Genomic DNA, 24,877 nt, shown 5'->3' with positions numbered 1-24,877 from the left:
CCAGAGAAGGCTTTTGCCTCTCTTAAAAATGTGGGCACCCAGAGCTACAGCCTGGCACAGTGCTTGTGCTAAGTGGAACATTCTGTAGGAAAAGATTGTGTTTAATTGAGGAATTAAGGCTGCTGTCAAAAACAGTCTGCTTTGTTTCTTCTTTTAGCTTTTATGATATTTAATCTGACATTTTCAGTAGGTGCCAATGATTTTCTTGCCTTTCTCCTAATTAAATTAACCTAATAAGCTGCACTATTTTAGTGTTACTTTACTGCCTGGTTTTTTTAAATAACTTGGGGTGAAATGGTTCACGGAAAGCTTTACAAAAAGCCATTTTTCTTCAGACTCAGAAGAGTGATAAAAACGTTTAAGTCAAGCATACACTGAGATTGAAATCTGTATCCACGGCTATTGGTTTAAAATAAACCATCTGCTTTCATAAGCAGCACCATGCTCTGTCTGCCCATTCATTCTGCTCTTCAAAGTTATGTTCCTGTTCATGGATGGAAGCTCAGAAGGGGATTAGTTCTACGCTGTTAAGTTAGCAGTAGCTAGTGATGGTCGTTTGCATGTAACTCCTTTTAATAACTAGGGCAGAGACTTCTCTGGAGTGACTCCTCCTAGAGCTCACTTGCAACAGAAATCCTTGTGTGGTTTAAAAGGAAAGGCTGATGAGCCGTGAAGGGTGGTGGAGTGGTAATTGTCCACAGAGACAAGCAGGAATGTCAGAGGGAGAAGCAGCCTTGGGCTATCACCTGCTTCCCACCTCACCTGCCTACAGAAGTAAAATGAAGGAAGACTTTGGTCTGCAAATAGAGCAGTGTTAAAACAGAGGTACATAATGATTTGTTCGTATTTTAAAGTTTTTGCATTGGAGCCAAGTGCTCTCTCTCTCTCTTTTTCTGGTGGTGGTGCCTCTTGGAATAGAAGGCTTGTTTTTAGGGGCAGAGTTCATCACACTAGCACAGTGCCATTTTTCTTTCCCATTTCTAATGTGTTTTTTTTCTAATCTGAGAAAACTAACTTACTCTTAACATCTATGAGTTCAGGGATACATGTTTTGTCTGTTCTATGTAGCTTTGTTTCTAAATTATTATTTCCAAAATTCTTTTTCTGCTTAGTTTTACTTTGGTTTTGGCATTTCCCGAAGGCAGTCAGGCTGCCAACTCACCATTGCTTTCCAACTCTTTGCTACTGACACATTTTGCCTTTTAACCAGTATTTATAGAAAAACGTGTGAAAGTTCAGAGATCATGTTGAAACACTCTCACTGCGATTGAGAGGTGGAAAAAGAAACTAGAGACCTCATCTCTTGGTTTTTAACTTGGAAATGTCATCAGGTTTAAAATACTGAACAAAATAAAAGATGGGTTGCGACTTCTGCAGTTCTATTTCAGATGCAATTCCTGACAAACTAACATTGTCAGTAAAGGGTGCCACAAGAGAATAGAACTTGTTCTTTCAGACTCATGCTTTTTGGCATTATAGATGAGAAACTCTATCTCAAATGTATGTATTAGGCTTTCTTTTTGATTTTTTTCAGATTGAAAATACACAAAACACACAGAACCCATTTTGAAACAAGATAAAAATCTGTAATGCATTTGGTAACCACAAAGCTGAACATGCTTTTTGAGTTTATTAGCTCAGTAAGGAGTAAGTTGTTATGGTAATTTCTGTAGAGAAGTTGAAGTGTGTTACGTAGTAATAAACAATAGATTTGTTCACTCTGTATGGGTGGGCCAGACTCAAAACATAATTAAAGCATGGTTTTGTGGAGAATGAAGGAGCGGTTTTAAGTATAATTGCCATTGCAAATACAACATTGACATGATTTGCTTTAAACTCACTAGTTGTTCCCAGGACCAAATCCTCTCACTCATGACCAGTGAGAGTTTATGATGAGTACCAACAGTATTACCATACCCCTGGCTAATCAGATAACTTGTAAAAAATCTGCAGAGGTTTTAGATGACGTGAATTTGCCCTTTTGGCATAGGGGGGCAGGGTATTTGTTCCAGGAAGGAGCAAGGGTGACCACCCAGGTCCTGCTGCAGAGTCAGAGTCAAGTTAAAGTCTTGTTTTTGAATGTGACTGGTACAGGATTAGAGAATGAGGAATGCTGCATTTAAAGTGTCAAATACCCCTCTTGAAAGCAATTCCTCGTCTGTGTTCTGCTATGTGTGCTAGGCACGGTATTGATGGTGCACCCTTTAATTTCTTCTTTAAGGATCCACCCACTTCTGTGTCTCTCGGCCTCCGAATGGAAGAGATGATTTTCAATCTGGCGGACACACATCTGTTCTTTAACGATTTAGAAGTAAGTGTTCATGCTCTTAAAGCACACCCAGATGATCTGATGCTTGTATCTTTATTTGTGGTGTTAGATGCTTTGACAATGGACTTTGATTCCAGAGTTTTGATACAGAAATGATTAGAAAATGCCATTACAATGTAGTCATCAGGTGCTACAGTAATCGCTACACTAAATGTTTGCATTGGTGTCCACAGGTTATGGTAATTTAAATGGCAGAGCTTTGTCCACGCAGCTCTTGGTATTTGTGACCACAATAGACAAGTTTTAGAAGTGGCAGCAGCAAAAGTCTCTAAACATTGGAATTCAGTAGTCTGCACAGGCCATTAAGTGTTAAATGTCAGCTTCTACAAATTGATGATGTCTGGGTACAGATTCTCCCCACATCCCACTGTGGTCAATCATTACTGTAACCTCGAGGGAAGTCAGAACCCCCTGCCTGCCCAGGCACTGGGCATGAGGTGTTCTGTGTGGAGGTTTGTCCCACATAGCCTCTCCCTGCAGCCTGTGGTGTGCCAAGGGCTCTTTCAGCCTGTGTAGGCTTTGGCTTGGCAGTGCCTGTTCTAAAACTACCCAAACTGCTGAAAGAGGCTGTCACCAGAGTGCCTGACTGCTTCATCTTTAAAGGGAAAGAAGCAATTTCTGATCATATTTTAATAGCAGCAAAACATGAAAACAGTCAGATTTCTTTCCCATCATAATGAAGACAGCTGTTTATTTAAAATCCAACTGTTAAGCAAGCTTGTGCTGGGGCTGCCAACACACATTAATCATCAAGTTGTTGTTTTGCTGGGTTTTAGAACAGTGTGGTACTCCAGACAGGCAAAAGAATCTAAAAGATTCAAATGAAACTTTTGCTGATCAAAGTTAATTGGCAGCAATTGGCCTTTAAATATTTCCTGATGTTTCCCTTTTCAAAATCAAGCAAAATACACCTTATTTAATAGATGAGCCAAAATAATTTGAAAAATGCCAGTGTTTGATAGACCTCAAATGTGGTTTGTCCAACATCTGTCCTATATTTTGATTTCTTTTCATCTAAAAAGAAACCCCTCACAGATGATTTGGCAACTTAAAATGTAATGAAATTATATAAATGTGCCCTTTTTTTCTTTCATTCCTTAGTAGAGTATTTATTTTTTATACTCACAAGAAAATAGTCTTTAAATTTTAGTGTTTTCTTTCGCTAAGGTAGCTGTCTGTAAAGACAGATTTGCTTGGATTTAAGAGACACTACTGGTGAGTTGCATGCAGAGGACTGATTTTTCAGATCTGTGGAAAATTCTAACAACACCAGTTATTTTCCAAATCTGTTTCTGATTTCTGGTTATATTTCATTTTATCCAGAGCAGAAAGTACTGCTCTATCTTCCTAGCATGTTCAATAAAGTTCAGTGTGTTTCATTTGCTGTGTATGGGCAGACACTTAGACTCGTAGTTACTCCTTCATATATGATTGTCAGAGCCACTGACTTCAGTGGAAGTTAACCAACTGCATTTAAGGGATAGCAGATTATCTTCTGCTCACTGCTGTGTCCCAGCCTTACCTGTGCAGCACAGCAGTTGATTCCCTAAGGAGCCTTGGAGCTGTGAATGAAAATACTGCCTCTCTGGGTGATTCATGGAATCAGAGCTCACTGGAAGAGCTTTTTCCCCATTGCCAGGCTTAGAGCATCTGTTCTTGCTGATGAAGGATGGAATCTGGAAGACGTATTGGTGACCCTACTGAGGCCTTAGCTTTTCAGTTCATGTGCACAAGCATCTGGGCTGTAGGAACCAAGCATTTTGTGGGCAACATTGCCAGCGGGCCACAGGGCTTGGGCATCCTTGCCCAGAAACAGTGTGAGAATGTGCAGGGCCGGGTGTGGGACACGTCCAGCTCACAGGGTAGACTGTGGGTCTAGGTATAACACAAACTGGGAAGCTGGAAGCTGATGCTCTCCTGCTCACCCAGGTTCAGAGGGAACCTTTCCTGGCATACAGAGAGGCTGAGTCAACAGACAGGCAGTCCTCTGTCACAACTTTGGCATGAGATGCACATTTTTGCAGATACCACAAGTTAATGTTTTTTAATAGAAGTTGTCTTTTCATCTGATGTGTTTCAGAGAGCTCTGATCAGAACAGCATTCTGGCCACCCCAGTTAGCGGGAAAGTATTTTGTCTCCTTATAAACTTCTGGAGATTGACTTAACATTTTGAAAGCCAAGGGCAGAGTTGCAGCAGTAATCTTTGCAGCACTGCTTGATTTGTGTGACCTAACTGCCTTTTCAAAACAGATTTATTTAATGTTGCTAAGTTAAATTCTAAACACCAGAGTAATATTTTAGGCTACATAAAGTGAATCAAAGGCAGCACGTGTCAGCTGCAAACTGCTTTACCCAGCCTAATCTAGTAGGGGACTAGACAGGGACTAGACAGCCAGGTAAATTAATCATCTAATTTCTTCTATGTTGCTCTTTATGTAATAATCTGGTGTTTGTAATTGCCATTTTTCCAAATCACTGAAAGCATTCAGTCAGATCTCAGAGTCTGTCTCTGAAGTCAGTTTTCTGCGCTTGAGTGAGGTGAGCAGCACTTAGGTTTTACAATTAGTTACTGCATCCTCAGTTTGTAGTAGGTTCTTAGTTTATTGACTTGGGAAGAAGTAAGAGCTGGATAATTCCATCGCTTTGCAGAGGTTTGTTTGGAGTAGGTAATTCCAAAGCGATAGAGTAGCAAATAATTTTGGAAATTGAACGACCATTTCTTAACCATCACTTTAAAAGGGCTATGACAAGTTGTTTAGCATATTGAAAGTGTTAACCTTTACTGATGCATAGCTTGATCAAAATACCATCATAAACAGTGTTTTCTTGCATTTATAGTCATCTCACAATGAAATTGTCAACGTATGAAAGGCAAACTAGTAGAAATTATTGCAGTTATACAGATCTGGATTCCAAACTCTGCATTTAGACATCAGAATAGGAAGTTTAGGTTTTCAGCACTGAAAATTTTCATTTAAATACCTCCTGCTCGATAGTAGAATTTTAATTGTGTGCAGGAGGCAGTAACTACCTTGATTTAGTGTTCTCAGGAGAATCAGAGCTATGTCATTAGAAAAGAATGTGTGATTTTGCACGCTGATTATGTTGTGATAGGGATAATGAGGCATAATATTTTAATGGTATGTATTGAGCAATTACATGTATTATGTGTTTCAGGAGAATTAGCAGTTTGATGAGAGGACAGAAATGTGACATCTGCTTATCTACACCTTTAAATACTGCTTATACTTACATATTTGTACTGACCCTCTTAAAGAGATCAGTTTATTAATTTCTTTGGCATATCAGGTAAATATTAGAACTGAATATGTTAAAGAAGTAATTGCTGGTAGTGAAGGATTATGAATGTCTTAGTTTAAAAAGCTACTTCAGTGCTTTGCAAACCTTTCATTCCAACATGATACCATCCCACTAGACCTGTAAGCTATTTTCTAGCAATTAATAATGCCAACCTTGGTGAATTTCTCTGTAGATTCTTTCTTAAAAGTCCACCTGGGTGCATATTAAGGTGTTCCCGATGAAATTTCAGAGCCCAGTCTCTCCTCTGTGTGTCAAACAGAGCTGCAGAACTGTGCTGTGATGACAGAGGTTGTGTTGCTTCAGCTGAGTGACCCTCAAAGGCACTGCATTAGCAGACGGCTTGCACAGGACCCCTCTGGAGCTGTGCGTGGTCCCCACCCGCTGCAGCCCCATCAGTAAGGCCAGTGCAGGCAGGGGCCGCGGGGCTGCCATCCCAGCCCGGGCGGCACCTTTGCCCTCTGTCCTGCCCTCCCATGCTGAGGAGCTGCAGGAAAGCAGCTGTCTGCATGGCTCTGACTGCTGCCTCTCCACCCTGCCAGATACAGCTGGAGTAATGGAGAAACACTGACATGTGGGAATGTACCTGCCTCTCCTGCCTTACAGTTGAAAGCAAAGAATTAACAGTTTTATCATCCCTGCACACTCTTGTGGTCAGTTTGCCCTGTAGACCTCTTCCCTTCACCCATACAGCAATAAATCCTTCCAGGGACTCCTACAAGTTTCTAACTGCCAGCTTGGATTTACTCAGAACTAGAAGTCATCAGGGAAAAATGTAACTGCCAGGTATTTTTTATGAGAACTGCCCTTGGTAGGTTGCCTCCTGCACATTTTCTGTGTGGGTGAACCTGCCCTGGTTTGCAGCCCCCAGTTACGGACCATCAGCGTTTATCAACCCTCCAGGCTCATTTTCCTTTGCAAGCTCAGGGCAGCTTTTGCTGTGCAAGTGTGACTGGGGTGTCTAACTCCCAGAGCATGCAGAGCCCTTCTGTTCTCTAAAGAATTGCAAAGGACCTCTAAGCCTGCACTGCCCTAAAGCAGACAGTGATCCCTCCTGTAGCGACACTAGGCACTACAGAGATTGCTCCAGGGAGATGGTAGTGAGAGCTCAGGCTTAAGGAAGGGGACAGCCCATCCTCCAGCCTTGGTCCCTCTTGGGCCTCTGTCTTCAATTCTTGCAGGTGAAGATAGGCTGCCTCCCTGCTGCTGGAAACAAATGCACCATATAAATCACTTCTGAGCCTCAAGGAAAACTTTTCTTCATGACAGGGACATACATTCTCCTTTTCATCAGCCTGAGAATTTTCTTCTTTGTAGGTCTTGGTAGCACCACAGGAGACTAAGTGACTTTCCTCCCAGGTCCTCCAGTGGCCATGCACAGAGATGTCCCCAGTGTAGCACACAGTGACCTGTAGGAATGCCTTTGAAGCAACGGAGCCATATGTTCTGTTTCTTTAATCTGGAGGAGAAAAGGAAACTATTTCCCCTCAGACGCCAATACTTTAATAGGGCACAGAGTCAGACTGGTAACTTCTGGCACAGTAGCACTTGGGGGCATGCTTTGGGATCATGGGCATTATGATAATGCACATTATTGAATAATAATCTTCAGCAGACTCACTGTGTGCAGGTTACTGCACATCTCAAAGAACCGTGACCACTCCAGGGTAAAATGCTGCTCTTTCTGAAAACATTTTAGCACATCTGGTCCTCGAGTCGAGCAATCTAACAAGTGAACTGCTTGGATGTGTGCCAGCCCTTAAGTGCAGGCTTTCGAGCAAGCTCCAGAGCAAGCTGGGAGAGCAGGCTGGCTGCTCTTAGCAGTGTGGAAGTCCACCATGTATTCTTTCACACCTTGTGGAAGTGTCACAGGTATGATGCTGCCTGGATTTAAACTTAACTAAGTTGAATGGAGGCCCAAAGTTGATGACAGGAGTTGGGGAGCTGCAGAGACACAGCCATGCAGAGCAAGAGAGTGGAGAATGAGGACTGTGGTTGCCACTGCTTTGTAATTCCTAATCACTGTGCCTTGGTCTCCTTGTCTACAGATAGGGATGATGGTGATAAGTATGGTGTTTACCGATACAAGGGTGAGACTTCTGTCATGAAGTACTCAAGACAGAAGAGAGACAGCCAGGACTGGGGATCGCGGTACCTGGTACCGTGTACAGTGGGAGTTGGCTTTCTAACAATGCTTCAGCTTGGTCTCTTTGATGCTTCACTCCTCAGGAGCATCCTGGCACAAATGTTTTCTCTGCTGACAATTAGAAAATGTGTGTATTCAAACAGCATCAGAAAACAAAGAGTCAAAACCTGCAAATAGGCCCCAAACCTGTCTGGTTTTCTGTGGTATTTGTTCCTTGGTTTTCAAGTGATTTTTGTTTTGGAGTATTGTTGTAAACTGTAATTGTTTGTTTGAGCTATGCACACATTTCAAGTAAAGTTCTTTTTTTAAAAAACCACAGAATTAGAAAAAAACAGAGCAGAAGGCTGTCAGTCATCACCAGTCACTGCAGTGTTTCAGGTGTCTGTAATTGTAAGCTCCGTGTGATTTGGTGCTGGAGCTTCTGTTTGGGATGCTCAGATTTTGCATGTAGCTCTTGAGAGGGTAGGCATGCTTTGATAGAATCATAGGCTGGGTTGGACTGCAAAGGACTTTTAAAGGTCATTTAGTTCATCCCCCTTAGCCACGAGCAAGAACATCTTTCACTAGATCAGATTGCTCAAAGCTTTGTCCATTCTGATTTTAAACACTTCCAGGGATGGGGCATCCCCAGCCTCTTCCAGTGTCTCACCACCCTCACAGTAAGGAATTTTTTTTGCATCTAACCTAATCTACTCTCAGTTTAAAACTGTTACCCTTCATCCTACACCTCCAGCCCTTGCTATAAAAAGCTCATCCTGGCTTTCTTGTAAGCCCTTTTTATACACTGAAAAGCCACAGGGGACTGTCCCCAGAGTTTTCTTCTCTCCAGGCTTAACAGACCCCAGGAAGGGCAGCTTGGATTGCAAGAGAGCCCTTGGTGCTGTGCTGCAGCAGCAGGCTCTGAAAGCTAGCACAGCAGTGGCTGTGTGAAGAGTGCTGTGAGGCAGTGGCTGTGTGAAGAGTGCTGTGAGGCAGTGCTTGGACAGCAACCCTATAAGCAATAGTGAAACACTGCAGAAGTCCTAAAAACCTGGCTAAGGCCCCATGGAAATTAAGTGGTGAAACCCTCCCTGCAAGAAACCCAGCAGACTGGGAAGTTTGCAGTACACTTTTGCATGTTTACTATCAACCTGTTAGCAGATTTCAAACCGCTGGCTTATGTTCTTCTGCTGACACATGTAAGCACCTGCCTTTGAGCTTCTGCTTTTGAGTGCTTGATGTGTATCAGAACTGTTCAGCCAATGCAGTTGTGCCCTCAGCACAGACACGGTGTGCTGCTCGATGGCTCAGTGTGTTAGCTCCAGAACTCGGTCATGGTGGAAGTCACTCTGAAGGCCTCTTAAGTGCCAGAAGTGTCATTTCAGATTTGAATGGGCTGTTCTGGTTATTTAAATTGTCCCAGAAGTCTGAAATAATAGAACAGTGATGCCAAATAAATAGTAGATAGTTGATACTTGTGGTAAAAGCAGTTAATATTGCTGTTAACTAAGGTATTGATTTCAATTTGTTCTTTGGTATAAAGGCTTTTCTTTGGCTTTTTAATGTTTCATGGTGCTGATGTGAAGAAAATAGTTTTTACATTTTCTCTAAATATTCTGAAATACCAATGAACAAAAGTCCATCTGGTGCTACAGATGTCAGGACTGTAGTTAGGATTTATTCGTAAGTTCCTTGAGTAAATCATTATTCATTTGCAACCTAAGCATCTATCAAGTTCCACAAATTCAAGTAGCTTTCCTGAGCAGCAGATTTTGTGTTTTGGTCTCTGATGAAGCTGATGGATGTGTAAAATCTCATACTGCCTGTTGAGTCCCTGGTGCAGCTGCAAGTGGTGAAGGGTGCAAGTTATTCCAGCTAAGATCAACATTAATTTGCACTCAAATATCTTTCCCAGCCTACCCTTTCTGTTCATGTAATGTGATTATTTTTGCTGATTCTGCCACTTTGAGCCAAACTATTTATTTTCCTCACTAGACTTTTTCAGAGAAGGCGGGGGGGGGGGGCTGGAGGGGAGGATGTTGAACTGATGAGAGCATAATAATCACCTTTTTAAAAAGGATCTCCTTGTTTATTTGGGTACCACCTTCAACCACAAACCTCAGATTTGCATTATCCAGGCTGGAGATTTAAGCTTCTGAAGTTGTATTTCTATTTTGGGACATCTAGGTGAAGCTAAGTGTCATCCATACATCACTCCTTACAGCTCCCTGTCCTGTCCTCTTCTCTCCTCTCGTAAGTTCAAAGACTGGAAACCCAGTGTAAGCATCTCAGCAATCTGTGTGCCAGGTTGTTTCTGTCAGCTTCTACAACCTGGGTTTAATTTTGACCTGAATCTAAATGTTGTTTACAAGCTGTCGGTATCCTGAGAGCTGTTGTACAGCTCATGGCCATCTGGGTGCTGTGATTGTAGTGTAAGTTCTAAGTAAATATGCATACAGGTCTATTGTGCACAGAGCTGTTAGTGCTGGGGTTTATTGTAGGAGTTCTGTTAAAATGCTGCTACATGGAGACAAATCGAGCAGTGCCTTCCGTTCATTTTCTTTTAAAAGCACGAAAGCAGCGCTCAGACCTGGTTCCCAAAATGTTTGAGTTTCACAGTCTCAGGAGATTTCTACTGTTTCAGTGTGGTTACAATAAGGCCTCTATCTGAATTTCATCTACTCCAGTGGACTAATGAAACTCTGAAGAAAGGGGGAAGGGATTATTCCCTTCACTTGTTGCATTACCATTTTTATTCTTCCATATTTTAAAGTAAAATTTGATTGCTGTTAACAGTAATAAATCATCTTCAGATATGGTCAAGAGGCTGGGTGATTCTGTAGTGGACTGAAGTGATCTCAACATCTGCTGTTAAAGTATGAGGGTTTATTGAGGGGGTTAGAAAATGTAAATGGAAAGTTTAACAAGAGAAACATTGAGGAATTAAAGGAATGGAGGATTTGGGGGTTGGCTTTTTCCAAGATCCTTATCCATTTGCAACAGGGCAGTCGGGCATTTTAAGAACATTACCTGCAGCCAGGAGGTGACAGTTCTTCATGGTCACTGACTGCTGACAAGTACTGAGCTCAGCTGAATGTGATTGCACCAGAAGGATCAGCTGGATCTAACCAAGTGATCCCTTCTTCACTGCAGAAAATCATTTGGTCAGTTGAAGGCTCTCCTCTTGTCTTTCCGTAAGTGGCACTGCAGATACAAAGTGTGGATTGCTGGAGGAAAAGCCTCTGCCCTACCTTTGCCAGGGCAGAGCCAGCTGTGGCAGCAGCTTAACTCACAGTTACCTGGATTTGGAACATTCTCTAAAAGGCTTAAAAATAAAAAGGCAAATATCTCAATGCATTTACTGGTAAATAAATGCATATGTCTTTCTCCAAATTGTGTTTACGAGGCCAAAACTGCCCTTATGGCCTTGGCCAAATGAGTACGGCCTGAATCAAGCCAGAATTGCCTACTGATAAATTCATGCATCTTTCCTTCCCATAGGAAGGCAGGAAAAACAGGAAGGGAAAAAAGTTGTAAAGTTTTATGTGACTGTCCATTTAGTTTCTACTCAGAACCACACTTGAGCACCTGTGGTAATCTTATTTCATGTATTGAGAACATGTCTGGAGGTTTAAAAACAATCTTGTATACTATGAAAAAAACCAAATACTGAGTGAGTGATTCCAAATAATTTTTTTAACTTTTTTTTTCTTTTTAGTTAAAAAAGGAGTACTATGAAAAAATAGATTAAAATCTTGCCAACAATGGAATGCTTTGACTACAACGTGGAATTAGCAGTGTGGTAATACAGCTTTTCTGTGTAAACTCGATATGGCCATGCAAAGGGTTAAGCTGTGTGATTCTGGGATAAAAGGTTTCCTGAGTTGACTATTATTCCTATGGTCTGCCAACAACTTTGCAATAGATGGAATGATTTTTATGGGAATGTGGTTATTCACAGCAAGACTACAGTTGGTGTCAGTATGAAAAATTCTTCTTTAGCAGATTCTCTCAGCAGGGATAACAGATCTGAAAGAAAGGCAGAAAGGAGTTACAGAGAGCTGTGGCTGTTGTTGGTGACAAATTGTGCTTACAGACTGATGGGGTAACCCATTGTAAGGGAGAAATCAGAACAGTAAATCAGTAAATCTTGCTCCTCACAGTTCTGCCATTCCAAATCAAGTACCTTGTGCTTGTGTGGATCATTTGATAGCTCCTGTTTCTCTCGGCCATAAAGCCAGTGAGTCCTCTTGGCTTCCAGTTGCAGGGGCATGAAATAATGAGTCACAAATAGGTAGCATTACTGCAAAGTTGTACCATTGTCCTTGAGGTAACATACAGTATCAGCAGGCATGAATTTAAACAATTCAGGAGAAAGGAGGAAAATGGTCTCTTGTGATTAGATTGTAATATTGCTTCTTATTATTTATAATATTTTTGGTTTATTATTTCTTAGTAGCACTTCTCTGTTTTTCACCACTTTATGTTTTGGTGGTGGTTTGTTTTGGTTTTTTTGATTAGTAGAAGTTTCCTGAAAATAGATTTCTGGTGCATCAGACTCACAGAAATCACAGTAAAGACTCGAGTAAGCCTTAGTCCTGGTGAGATACAATTAATCAGAGAATTGTCAGGGTTGGAAGGGACCTCAAGGATCATCCAGTCCCAACCCCTTGCCATGGGCAGGGACACCTCACACTACTAGAGCAGGTTGCTCAGAGCCACATCCAGCCTGGCCTTCAAAACCTCCTTGGGCAACCTGGGCCAGTGTCTCACCACCCTCACGGGGAAGAGACACTGGAACAGGTTGTGCAGGGAGGTTGCAGGGAAATCAAAACTTCATGTAGAGCCAATGAAATGACCTCCCTCCCACCCCCAAATTCTGTAAGGATGGTGGCTGAGCTAATTCCTGGTCACACAGAGTAGCACTGCATTTATTTGTAGATACAAACCTAATTTTTAAGGTACTTCAAGTCCTATAAAGAGTAGGAGAGTTCCCTTTGTAATCCATCAGCAGCCATGGCCTCCCTTCCAGCAGGCATCGCAGCAGTTATCCTAACACATTCAGAGCCCATCTATTTGCATTTAGCTTTCCACAGTGGCAGTCCAAGAACAGCTCAGTTTCACTGCAGGAAGGAAGGAAAGAAAAGAAAGGAAATACAAATCACAGTAAGAAATATTCCCTGGTAGGTATATGAGGGAATGGCTGGAAATAGTTTCTCATCTACTTGATACTGCAACCATGGGTGACTTGCAGAAAGCTGACGAAGTTGCACTTCATGAACATGGGACTAAATGACACTGCTCATGTAGCTGTAGGTAAATGCAAACAGAACAGAAATGCAAAACGAAGTTTTCATTCATAGGCAGAGCTGTGGCTTTGCTGGTGTGTGCAAAACCCAGCCAAAGGCTTTGACCCATATGACACACATGGTGCCCTCATGTAATGTGCTGCTGTGGGGCAAATGCCTTCTTGGCTTACTTGAGAAGGTCGCTGCCATAGGCTTAGGCAACTTACCGAGTATGTAACATATTTCCTTAGATGTACCCAGTGTTGAGCACCTTCATGTTAGGTGCCACTGAAAACAGACCCTACATGATTTCTTTTTCTCAGACAGTCAGATGGAGTGGTCCTCACATACATACAGCTCAGCTGAAACATATGGAGCCTACCAAGCTTACAGCATCATTTGAACACTATTTCCCTTTCCTTTTCTCTGGGTATAAAGCTGTGAGGTGGCACAAAAGCTCTTGCCCCTCTCTAGCTGCCTTCCCCAAGCTCCGATGAGGCAGGTAGTAGTTGTCTTCTGTTCCAACTGGGCAAGGCCGTGGTGCCTCAGCTCACGTCCTACTTCTGTCACTGAACTGGCACATGGGGTCAACATCTGCCCCACAACATTGAGGAAGGACAGAAAAGGGAGGAACACAATTCAAAATGTTGTGCACAGGCTGCCCACAGCCAAAGTTTTGGCTACGGGGATCAGAGAGGATTTAATCCCAGTCGTGTCCCATTAGCAGACAATGAGAAGGATAGGAGACTTGCTACTCCAGGGCATTGTAGCTTTCGTTTAAACACAGGGATTTAGCAGATCAGCAGCAGCAGCAAGGCACAGACGTTTAAAGGAAGCAGTCTGGAGGGACTGAGAGAGCGAGCTTACATCTTGTGAACATTCCCTGTGACCCTCTCATTTCCTGAGGCAGAAGAAACTGCTTTTGGCTTTGATAGAAAAATCATCCTTTTCAAACATTTAATCTTGAAATTGTTTACAATTTAAACCTGCTTGAACAACCTCTAGTATATAGTTTCAGTAAAATATAGGTGTTCCTAGAAGTAGACTTTAAAGTTAATACCTTTGGGAATAATTCATGGCATGCTGACCAGGTTCATGGCTTCTGTTACTTCTTTAAACACATTCATATTTTATTTTCTCTGGCTTTCATTACTCACAGATTTTATTTTTTGTCTTTTTACAAAAGTACATATCTGCAGATGACATGAGTCATGTTGAGAAGAAGGTATTTACCCTCTGAAGTGCTGAACTTAAAAGTGAATCTGACATTTCGAACTTAACATTGTCCTTTCCAGGAGTGACACAGACTCCTTCAACAGAAAGCTTGAGAGGTTTTTAGCTGTTTCTGTCTGTGAGTAAGACTCTGACATTCTCTTCCCTTCTCTTTTCCTGCAAAATATACAGAAATAGAATAACAGATGATTTTGTCAGAGTTGCAGCAGGAACTGATTGTCAGAGATGCTGTCAAAACACTTCTTCAAGTGAAATATAAGTTTTATGTTTTGTCTTGCCTGAACAACTGGACTGTAAGAAGCACATATGGAGTGATAGGCAGCATGTCTGAGCTGGAACCCAAACCACATCTACCTACTAAAGTAAGGGAGAGAGCTCTGGGGCTGGAGGACTGCCCTTACTGTGACTGTCTGGAGCTCTGCTGACCCTCTGCTGGAGGCAGCAGTTTGCCTTTTGCTCTTCCTTTTCTATAGAGAGATTCCAATCTATCAGGTAATGTGTACTGAGACAGGATCAGTTCTCACAATAGCTGCTTCAGGACAGTTAGGAGCTGAAAGGAGCTTGCAAAATAGGCCTTGCTGTGGTGGTGGTGAAGTAACTATCCTGACTGAATTCCTATATAGATACTTCTTTAGGTCATGTTTTACTTTAAATTGCACTCTTCCAGTTGTAAGGTGCAGCTGAAACAAGAATATAAACCTTGATTTTAGTGTAACTACTTCAGTAAACACAAGTTGCAGAATAAGATCTGTATTTATTTTGGAACAAACACTGTTTGCTTTTGGAGTGTCAGATTCAATCCAAATGCTCTTGTTTGTGTGAGGAAGCAAACCAGGATTTTAATCACATTTTCTATTAGCAAAGAGTGGCATCCCTGGTGTGTTCTACAAGGGTTCTGTCTTCAGTGCAGGAGAGCACTCCAGAGTCACTGGCCCTGAGAATAAATCTGTTAAAGAACTTTGGTTCTTAGTCTTCCCTGTTTATAATAGCAAAGAGTTTATATAGGTAATAGCCTTGTATTTACTTTTTTGCTCTGCTGTGCTATTTCAACAGTTGAAAGTTGGGCTTGGGGCTTTTGGTGGTGTGTCTTTTTTTGGTTTTTAGCACTATAAGCTGCTGTCTGTAGTTTTTAAGTTTAAAGTGGCAGTGTTTGGAAAAGCCTGCACAGCCTGATTTAATTCTTCGACTGTTCATCCACAAATTGTCAGAAAGAATGAAATGGAGTTCAAGAACTCTCTTTGTTCTTCATATCCTGTGCCTGACCCACAGGTAATCTGCACCTTTTTTCTTCAGTGCCGAATGATTGTGGTGGGAAAGAAGAGAAAACGTTAGGGTCACAAAGTGCAGGCTAGACAGAGATGACAGGTCCTGCCAGCTGGGTGCCAGCGCGGGGAGCCTGCGAACCACCACTGCAGCCTGTTCACAGGGGCTGTGCCGCGCCCAGCCATGGCCAGGACATTCAGTGCTCAGCCCTTGCTGTCTTTGCCAGAAAAGGGTTTGTGTGTTAAGCAGGAGCATGTGGCACAGGCCAAATGTACACATACAGAGGGACACAGGGGGTGTATAGATGTGCTGCTGCTCTGGGGTAGTCCTCTAACCTGCACCCATACTGAAGATTTTGCTGTCTTGTCATGTTTAATGGCTGCTGCTGGGAGACCTGCATGCTGTTTTTCTAAAATGAGGGTAAAAACTGCTTGAAACAATCTGCTTTCCATTTTGCAGGAAGATAATCACAGCTATAAATAAAAAGATGTAGAAAGGAATAAATTCATAATTAAAAATGGTCATTCATAAATTCCCTTGGCATATGCATTTATCACTTGGAATCTGTAACCTTCCAGTTCTCAAAGAAGCAGAATGTGATGGCTTGTAGAAGTGCTGGGTATTGACAGAGTGGATCACCTGCAAGGGTATTTACCTCCCATGGCATCGAGCTGATTGCTGCAAAACACATAAAGAGAGGCACTGCTGCTGTCAAAGCTACATGGAAACCACAGCAGTGGACACCAGAGGCATAATTTTTTATTGACAGTTAAGACGTTTTTTTCTCATCCATCACATTTACAAAGGACTGCAGCTTTAGTTTGTTTTATCAGATCTGCTCTCACATGCACATGTCCAGAGTGCTCTGCTGTTCAGCAGGGAGAAGGAAGTAGTGGATGTAATTGTGCAATGACAGATCTGAGAGGAGCAGAGAACCCCAGCAACCAACTCCTGCGAGCTGGCTGGCTGCCAGGCCGCCTCTGTGGGCACGCTGACGTCAGGGCAAAATGAAAACAGCTTCCCTGAAGGGTGCTTGTTTGGGGTGATTCCCCGCCCCCCCCCACCATTTGGCTTTATAGACTAAGCTATTGAAACAGTTATTTGACAGCATGGTGTTAGTTTTCTCGCAGCAAATTAAGAGGATTAACCAAATGTGGAAATGTGTTTTAGCTGTAATCAACAGATTTGGGACTGTAATACTTCATCCTCTGAGGTTATGGCCATGATTATCCACATTAGTTTCTTTCATAAGGTGCAGACTTCTCTAGACTCAGCCGACACTCAGTGGTTATTCAAAGTGAGCAGAGTTGTGTTAGCCTTGTAACACACAGGTAGAGGATCATCATGCTTAGCCTGTGCATCACTCCACTGGTATTGGCACAGCTTTAATCTTGCTTTTAATTACTATCAGTTTTTTCCTACAGTAACTTGAATAGTGAGGCATATTTTATATCATTATGGCAGAAATGCACAACTTGATGGGTAGTAGTGAATGAGCAAAGTAACATAAATATTTGCAGAACATTACTGCCATAACTTAGTGCTTTGAATATGAATCTTTATAAAGATCCTAAGTTAGTTTAAAGGAACGATTCCAGGAGATTACATAGGCTCAGGCATTTTAAGAGCTGTGACTGGTGACTGTGGAGCATCTCTAGGAGTTTTTGACTGGTCATATGGGGAGGGGGGAGGGGTGAAAGGAGGAGGAAAATTTAGCAGGCAGGTGTTAGCAAATGCTTTGAGAATGGAGGAGGGAGAAGACACAAGATTTCCATATACAAGTCTGAGGCTAGACTCATCTACTCATTCACTGTTGTTTTTCTTGGGCTTACTGCATTTCACTGGAGACACGTTTTCATTTCACACATTATTGCAGCAGTTTTACAGAGCTCCTGCAAACACGTTTCTGTTGCTGCTTCAAGCCCCAGAGCAGAGCTGATGGAAGGGAACACAGAAATGAGTCTTCAGGTTCTGTGTGTTTTAGTAGCCCACTCAGCACTTTGGCAATAGCTTCCTTGAAATCAGTGCAGTTTAGATAGAGCTCTTGAGGACAGGGTTTAGACTCTGAGATGCTTGGCCCTCCTGAAAGTTTTATCCCTGAACTACAGCTAGTGCATTTTGCTTTCCAGGGATTGATCTCCAAATGCAGAGCTGCACCTCAGCCTGTCTGAAATCCAAACCTTCAGTGCACACATGTCATCACTTGTAGTTCCTCATGAAGATTTCAAGCTGGAGACACTGAATTTGCAGGGTCAACACCTTTAGGAGCAAAACACAGCTTGCTGCTTGATCTTTATACACAGAGCACAGGATGTTTTGCTCCTCACTTGCCAATTCAGCCTAGTTTAAAAGAGAATTAAAAAAATGCTAATGTTCTGCTTTGAAGCCGACTGCTAACTAATTCTATCTTAATAAAATACATTTGCATAAAGAACATTTATTTCTAGTGTTTCTACAGGGACTTTGCCAGAGAAGTTAGGGGGGAAATGCTGGTGCTGTATTGCTGTGAGAAGTGTAGAAGTGTCAAACAGCTCTGTGAAAGTCTGAAACTGTGGAGCCTGCAAACAAAGCAGGGTTGTTTTTTTTCTCTGAATGGCTGTTGATCTCTAAGTCGGCTCCTGTCACAGAAGCTCTTTTGGGAAGTACTTGAGCCTTTGTAGTTTTATCTCAATGTATCTTTGCTGGGAAATACACCTTTATTTGCTAGGCTGTGGTTTCAGCATTACCCATGCCTGTGGTGCTTATTGAGTCAGCTGCTGTGTGAAGATGTGGAGTGCGTCGGTGCTGGACAGGGTCTCAGGTAGTCTTTGCTCACAAACAAAATGCTCCACACAGTGTGCAGGTGAAAATAAATGTAAGGTGTTCAGAAGGCAGGTTGGACCAGGTTAATTAACAGTGGGGGGGGTAATTGGCTTCTTTGAAGGGCGTTCCTAAATGACTTTGCTGCTAAAAGAGCATTTGCTAAATGAGTGGTTTTCCTTCTTGTGTTCAGGGATCAGAAAACATACCCATCACTCAGTAGCTCAAAGTCTAGGTCAGCTCAGAGTGAAAAAATACCTGGTACTCAAAGCTCACATTTAGCCTCAAAGCCACGTCCTGCCACTCGAGGAACAAACCAGACTTCTGGGGTTTGCATGCCCAAATCCCTCTTTCTTTCAATCCCATGATTTCAATTTCAAATCTAGCATTTCAGTTGTCACTTTCTACCTACCAACCAAGTAGAAGGGCTGGTTTTCCAGGACTTATGATGTTTCCAGGCCCTTCCAGTGTAAATTAAAATTCCAAGTCCTCCGGTCCTCTCTGACTGTGGGATGTAAGATGATGTGGTGTCATCTTTCCTGCCTTTCTGACCTGAGAAAGCCAAATCTGGAAGCCTGTTGCGTTTTTCCTTCTTTCAGCCTCTTCTGTGAGAAGCTGATCTCCAAGTCCTTCCTGTAGTTTTGAGGTTACAAAAAACACCTCTTTATTTTCCCCAGATTTCTATTTTGGATCCTCTTCTCCAGCAGCTTTTCCCAGTGGTCATGCATAGTTCCTGTACTGAGGGAGGAGGCTATTGACTTTGATAATTTTCACTGCGATGCTGACAACTCCAGCTTAAGTTTTCTGTGTGAGGAGACTTTGAGGCATCACTGAACAGCAGAATGGTAACTAAGATGGGAGACTTGCAGATTCAGGAGTGTGGCCCTTCATCAGCTCACCCTCTGTTCACCTTTGAATTGTTAACTTGACAGGCATCTGGATAGACAGTTCGGTTTTCACCAACCCTCCTTAGTTTCTGTGAATTTGATAACCTGCTGAAGAACCTTCTGTTTTTTCTTTAATGCCAAGTTGATTTTCAAAGCCTGGAAACATATGTTCACACTTGTAGCTTCAGCTGTCTGTACATCCAATATGCTTAGTCCGCCTGAGAAGGAAATTTGCTGTATGGTGACTAAATGTGAGCAAATGCAGCCTTGTCTCTCCTCTCTCTCCGGAGCAAGCTACCTCTGTGTAAAACCCCATTGGTGTTACAGTGAGAGTCAGTCTGTGCTGTACAAGTGCAAAGGACCACAGCTGGTTCTTCAAAGCACTTGAAAAGTTTGAGGTGTTTTTAGTAGACCTGTGTTTTTAAACCCAGAATCTACAGCCATCATGTGAGGCCAAATAGACTTCTGCAGCTTTTTTCTTATCTGAGGTTGTTGACCTCAGGAGAGGAGGAGGAGGTTATAGGGTCAAAGTCTTTTCCTCCTTGGAGCTTGCTGCTTGCTGGGAGAGGGTTGGCTGGAAAATAGATGTTTTAGAAAAAGGGTTGAGGGTCAGGATTTTAATTCTGTTAGGCAACAGCTGGTTTGAGTTTCTTTCCACTTCTATCTTCCCTCCTTTCCTCACAAATCCATGGAGAGAGAAACTTTTGTTGAGAGGAAAGCAGTAACACAAAAATAACGGATTGTGAGGTTTTCCTGCTCATTGTAGGACTTCACATGAAGAGCGAGGGGAGGAAGTTATTAAAATAGTTGAAATCCATTATTGTTGCAAGCATTGAATGGAGACTGATCTAGAGTGCTGGAGGTTTGCTTCTCTGATAGAAGTTGAACTCCTTAATTAGTCATGTTCTCATTTCCTTGGGCAGATAAACAATGCAGTGATGAGCAAATCTCACTTTTAATGCAGTGTCATAGTTTGCATACAAGCCACTGTTTCATTTGGCTATTTCTGTTCAGATTTTCATCATCTTTGCATGCTACTTTCATGCTCTAAGACCAAAGAGAGAAGGAAATTCACAACTCTTAAATGAATGGCAAACTAGGAACAGATTTTTCATCTGTGCTGCTCTGAAACTCTGGCCTCAGGCTGTGTTGGTGTGTGGCTCAACAGCAATCAGAGGTCATAATTTCATTGGTGGTTAGCATCAGGTTTAATTTTTCTAATATGTTACATTTATAAAAATGTCTGGTTTCAGTTACACTTCTGCACTGCCCGGATCAGCTTTGAGCAGCGTGATGTTTTAAGGTACCTGAAAGCCTGCAAGAACATTTATGGAACACATATGCTAATTGTTTCTAACCACTTTCCTTTCTAAACACAAAAATGTGTTTTTTGGAAGGCCGTTTAGCAGTGAGCTAACGATGGTGTGCTCTCATTCCAAAAAGCAAGCAGGAGTGGGTGAAGGAGTTGTTTTAGCAAGACTGCCATCTACTGATTCCCACCATCAGAAAGGCCCCTGAGGAGCGGAATGGGCAGAGGGTTTGTAGCTCTATCTTGGAGATTTGCAAGGTCAAGAAAATGATCAAGTCTTTCTGTTGCCTTAGGAATGTGACCAGGTTCACATTGATGACGTGTCGTCAGATGACAACGGGCAGGATCTAAGGTAAGTGAGAGGAGACCTTGCTCTGTGAGGTCCTTCCTGGGGGAGCATGGAGCTGCTGTGGCTCTGGCAGCAGCCAGCTCTCCTTGTAGCTGCCCCAGCCTTTGCAGCCCCGCCAGATGAGTAGCTGGTGCCTGTGGCTAACCTGGGGCTCTTTTGCCTCCGAGCAGCACCTACAACTTCGGGACTGACGGCTTCCCTGCGGCGGCCACCAGTGCCAACCTGTGCCTGGCGACAGGGGTGCGCGGCGGCGTGGACTGGATGCGGAAGTTGGCCTTCCGGTACCGACGGGTCAAGGAGATCTACAACACCTACAAGAACAATGTTGGAGGCAAGTGGCTCTGCAGTGTCTAGCACAGACGAGGAGTTTCTGTTCTTTTCTTAGCATGGAGGTGTTTGGTGAGCCGTTCAGTTTGCAGTGTGTGGAAAATTGGCTCTGAGCTAATGAAAGCAAAGGGAAGCAACAGAAGGTTGCTTCATTTTGGTGCAGACATGCCGTTATCTACTCCACAGGTCTTCTTGGTCCAGCAAAAAGAGAGGCTTGGCTACAACTAAGAGGAGAAATAGAAGCTTTGACAGATTCTTGGTTAACACTTGCACTGAAAGCACTCACCCTTATTCATTCAAGGTGAGTATGAGGAGTATGGCATAGCTGGGAAACTTGAGGCTGTCTGCCCTGCTCTGATGGACAAAATGCTGAACCTGCAGAACATTTTTCTCCTGTCTTTTCTTGTCTGGCTGTACCTTGCTCTCCTGTAAGGTGCAAAAATCTCTCTTCCTTCTGAGTGGCAATCACAGTGTGGCAGGGTTCCAATGGGGAGGGATAAGATGTTCCTTGTTCTGTTTTGCTAAAAAAAGAATGCTTGTCTTTTCTCTTCCACAGGACAAACTGTGTGAACATTCTTGTAACAACTACTCAGCTAATTCCAGCTCTGGCCAAAGTCTTGTTGTATGGACTAGGGGTTGTATTTCCCATAGAGAATATTTACAGTGCAACTAAAATAGGTGAGCTATTTTTGTACAGTTGTGATACATTTGAAACTGTAATTCTAGATAAAAGACATGGTGGTCTGTATTTATTTCTTACATTCATTCACTGTAGCAAATTCAGGGCTTTGTAATACCTGATCTCACCAGAATCTTCTCCTGCTGAAGCATCTGAGAAGTACTTTTCCAATGCTTGTCGTGATCCAGCACAGAAAGCTTCACAGAGCTCTATTAATACTGATGCAGCCTCTGCTAGTTGGAAATACATTGGCTTTTCATCATCAGTTTTTGAAACTGTGAGGCTCTGTAGCAGTTGAAGAGGCTTTTTAGTAGGCTGCAAGTACAGAAGGCTGAAATCTCCAAGAAAATCTGCAAAGACAAGCCCTGGCTCCATTATTTTTCATGGGCTCTGGAGCAAATTTTGGTAAACAATTTACCAGAAGCAAGGATGTTTCGCTGCAGAATGTGATGATTTAAGTCCTTTTATACCCAGTGTAACAAGCTTCAGCTGGGCAAGTGTTTATTTCTGTTCTCTGGTTCAATATTGAAGATGTTATTCTGGGCATGCAGAAGTATGGAATGCCAGATGGCAATGGTGCTTGTAGTTTTTAACATGATTATGACGTATCTGTTCTGTCTCAGATTACCTCAAAATTGGGAGCTACATGAAACAGGTTTTTCATGTGTTTGTAAGAATCTATAATGCAGGAAGCTCAAATGGCTGAGGAAAAATGGTTATTTTTGTTTGGTTTTGTTCTTTGGAAAGCTTGGCTGAGAGTTTTATGTAGAAATTTGAAAGCATTGCCATAAAAGATTTCAAACTGTTTCCTGGATAGAAATGTTATGGCACCCATCTGTCAGAAATTTGAAGTAAATTGGATCCTTGAATTCTGGTGCTTTAAATACCTATTTTAATGAAAGCACGGGGGTCTGCATTCGCTTGTGACTTCAGCCAGGACGGAAGGGAGCCCTGCAGAGCCACGCTCAGTCCCTGGCTGTCACAGGAAATCATGAGCGGTCTATAACACGACATGATCCAGAATTCACAGGCAGCTTTCCAGCCCAGTTTGTGTTGGAGGTTTCTTATGCCTGGTGCTACTGCTGAAGGGTGAGATTGAGTATTTTGGCCTTTCTGCTGCCTAGAAACGTTTTAGTTTCCAGCCCGTTTGTTCTCACACTGGCGTTGTCCTGTAGCTGAAATAACTGGTTTGGAAAACATGGTTCTTCCGGTAGGTTGCTGTAGATGCCCAAGTAAGCATGAGGCATGACCAGACTGAGGGCACCTCAGAATGGGCACATGTGAGAGAACTCAGTTATAAGCATTTACTTTTTGTGGCTTCCAGTACCTGAAGCTTTCCCAGTATTGGTACCTGCACATAGGACTGGAGCACTGGGACCATTTCCTCAGGTCTCTGCAGTGAAGGAGCGAGGACCTTGCCCCATGCTTTCAGGCATTTAAATCTAAATCTTTTGGGTGACCTAAGTGAGGATACTTCTGTTTCAGGAGCTGTGATTAATCCTGTCAGAGGCTGTGGTGAAACAGCTAGAATTTCAGCTCAGACTCAGTTAATTTGCTCCTGTCAGAATACTGCCTTGTAAACAGCTCTCAGAGAATTCTCTTGCTAGGAAAAATTACCCCCAAAACCTGTCTTGGATTAGAGCAGAAGACCAGAAGGGTGATGCTGTGGACCTCTAGTTCTGTGTCTGCCTCAGTGTGTGTTTGACAGGACCTCCAGGAGCAGATTTCAAGGTTCCCTGTCAGCTGCTGTATCCGGAGTAAAGCTGCAGTCAGCCTTGATACCCTTCCTGAGGACAGGTTCTAGATCCAGGCTAACAATGGATTTGTGTGATGTCATCCCATCACCACCTATCCTGAATAGTCTGATCTTTTTCTTTCAGGAAAGGAAAGTTGTTTTGAGCGAATAATTCAAAGATTTGGAAGAAAAGTGGTGTATGTTGTTATTGGGGACGGCGTTGAGGAGGAGCAAGGCGCAAAGAAGGTAATGGCCCTTGGGCAGGGGGTGTGACTGCAGCAGCCTGCGAGCCAGCCTGCCTTTTCCTGGCCATGGCACAGCAGGCATTGGCATCTGGGTTTGTCTCTTTGCTTTGTGAAGTCTGTTGTGACTGTGTTGAGTAGAAAGCTGCACAAAACTGTAGACAAGGATGTGCCTCCCTCTTCCCCAGATGTTAACTAGTTGCATGTGTTTGATGTCTTGCAAAAAGGGGCCAGAAAATGTGCCACAACTGTTAGGTCATTTTTCATTGGCACCCCAAAATTCCACATAAGATGTTATGAATATAAACCAAAAATGGCAGCTCTTGCTGATCAAAGGCAGGATGCTGCTCAACTGTAGGAAGCCTGTGCTCAATCTCAAACCTCTGCAGGACTGCAGTAGGTGTGCAGAAATTCCATTTTTCTTCTGCGTCTATCTTTTGGATTCTGCATTCAGGTAACTGCTTGTGGCTTGTCCTGCACTCACAGTCTGTTATCTGAGCAGAGGATACTCTTTGACTATGTCTTTGTTTTTTTGCTTTCTTCTGGGTAGAATGGAAAAATTGACTTTTCCACAGCCCCACATTTCACACACATCCCCATTACCCCCTCCCCCCTTCCCCAGCTCCATTGCAGACTAAGCGCCATAAGAAGCTTCCTAGGACACAGTGTAAGTACAGATATTTCCCACTGATGGGCAGTCAGCACTGGTCCCAGTCTTACCATCCCACCTAGACACAGCAAATAGGAAATCTTGGCTTGGAGGACTGAGGCCTAATATTGGTTGTTGGGACAATAGGAGAAAGAGTAGGGAAATGGGTGGGTGCCCTGCTCACCCTGGCACTCTGCAGAGTCTCAGTTTCATGCATCCCTTGGTGGGATGAGGAGAGCAGTTTGTTCCTTTGTCCTTCAGAGATGCCTTTCATCTTTGCAAAGAAACAGTTCCCTGCTGTAAACGATTACATTTTAAAAGCTGCATTTAGGATCGGAGGGAAA

General features: G+C 42.9%; 1 protein-coding gene across 10 annotated transcripts in view; it reads left to right on the top strand.

Moving 5' to 3' along the window:
• The window catches only part of EYA1 (EYA transcriptional coactivator and phosphatase 1), a 111,950-nt gene that overhangs the window by 82,991 nt on the left and 4,082 nt on the right, over positions 1 to 24,877 (top strand). For all 10 annotated transcript variants that reach the window (XM_068162561.1, XM_068162560.1, XM_068162557.1 and 7 more), the window contains 6 exons: positions 2,222 to 2,311; positions 20,846 to 20,904; positions 21,072 to 21,232; positions 21,415 to 21,529; positions 21,785 to 21,906; positions 23,788 to 23,888. In XM_068162561.1, the coding sequence (XP_068018662.1) occupies positions 2,222 to 2,311; positions 20,846 to 20,904; positions 21,072 to 21,232; positions 21,415 to 21,529; positions 21,785 to 21,906; positions 23,788 to 23,888 (648 nt within the window). The remainder of the gene's footprint in view (positions 1 to 2,221; positions 2,312 to 20,845; positions 20,905 to 21,071; positions 21,233 to 21,414; positions 21,530 to 21,784; positions 21,907 to 23,787; positions 23,889 to 24,877) is intronic.

Source organism: Melanerpes formicivorus, unplaced genomic scaffold, assembly GCF_026170545.1.
Source record: "Melanerpes formicivorus ecotype bairdi unplaced genomic scaffold, bMelFor1.0.p_v2 SCAF_65, whole genome shotgun sequence".
NCBI lineage: Eukaryota > Metazoa > Chordata > Aves > Piciformes > Picidae > Melanerpes > Melanerpes formicivorus.
The sequence above is the reverse complement of the archived record's forward strand: the minus strand, read 5'-3'. Positions and strand labels throughout refer to the sequence as shown.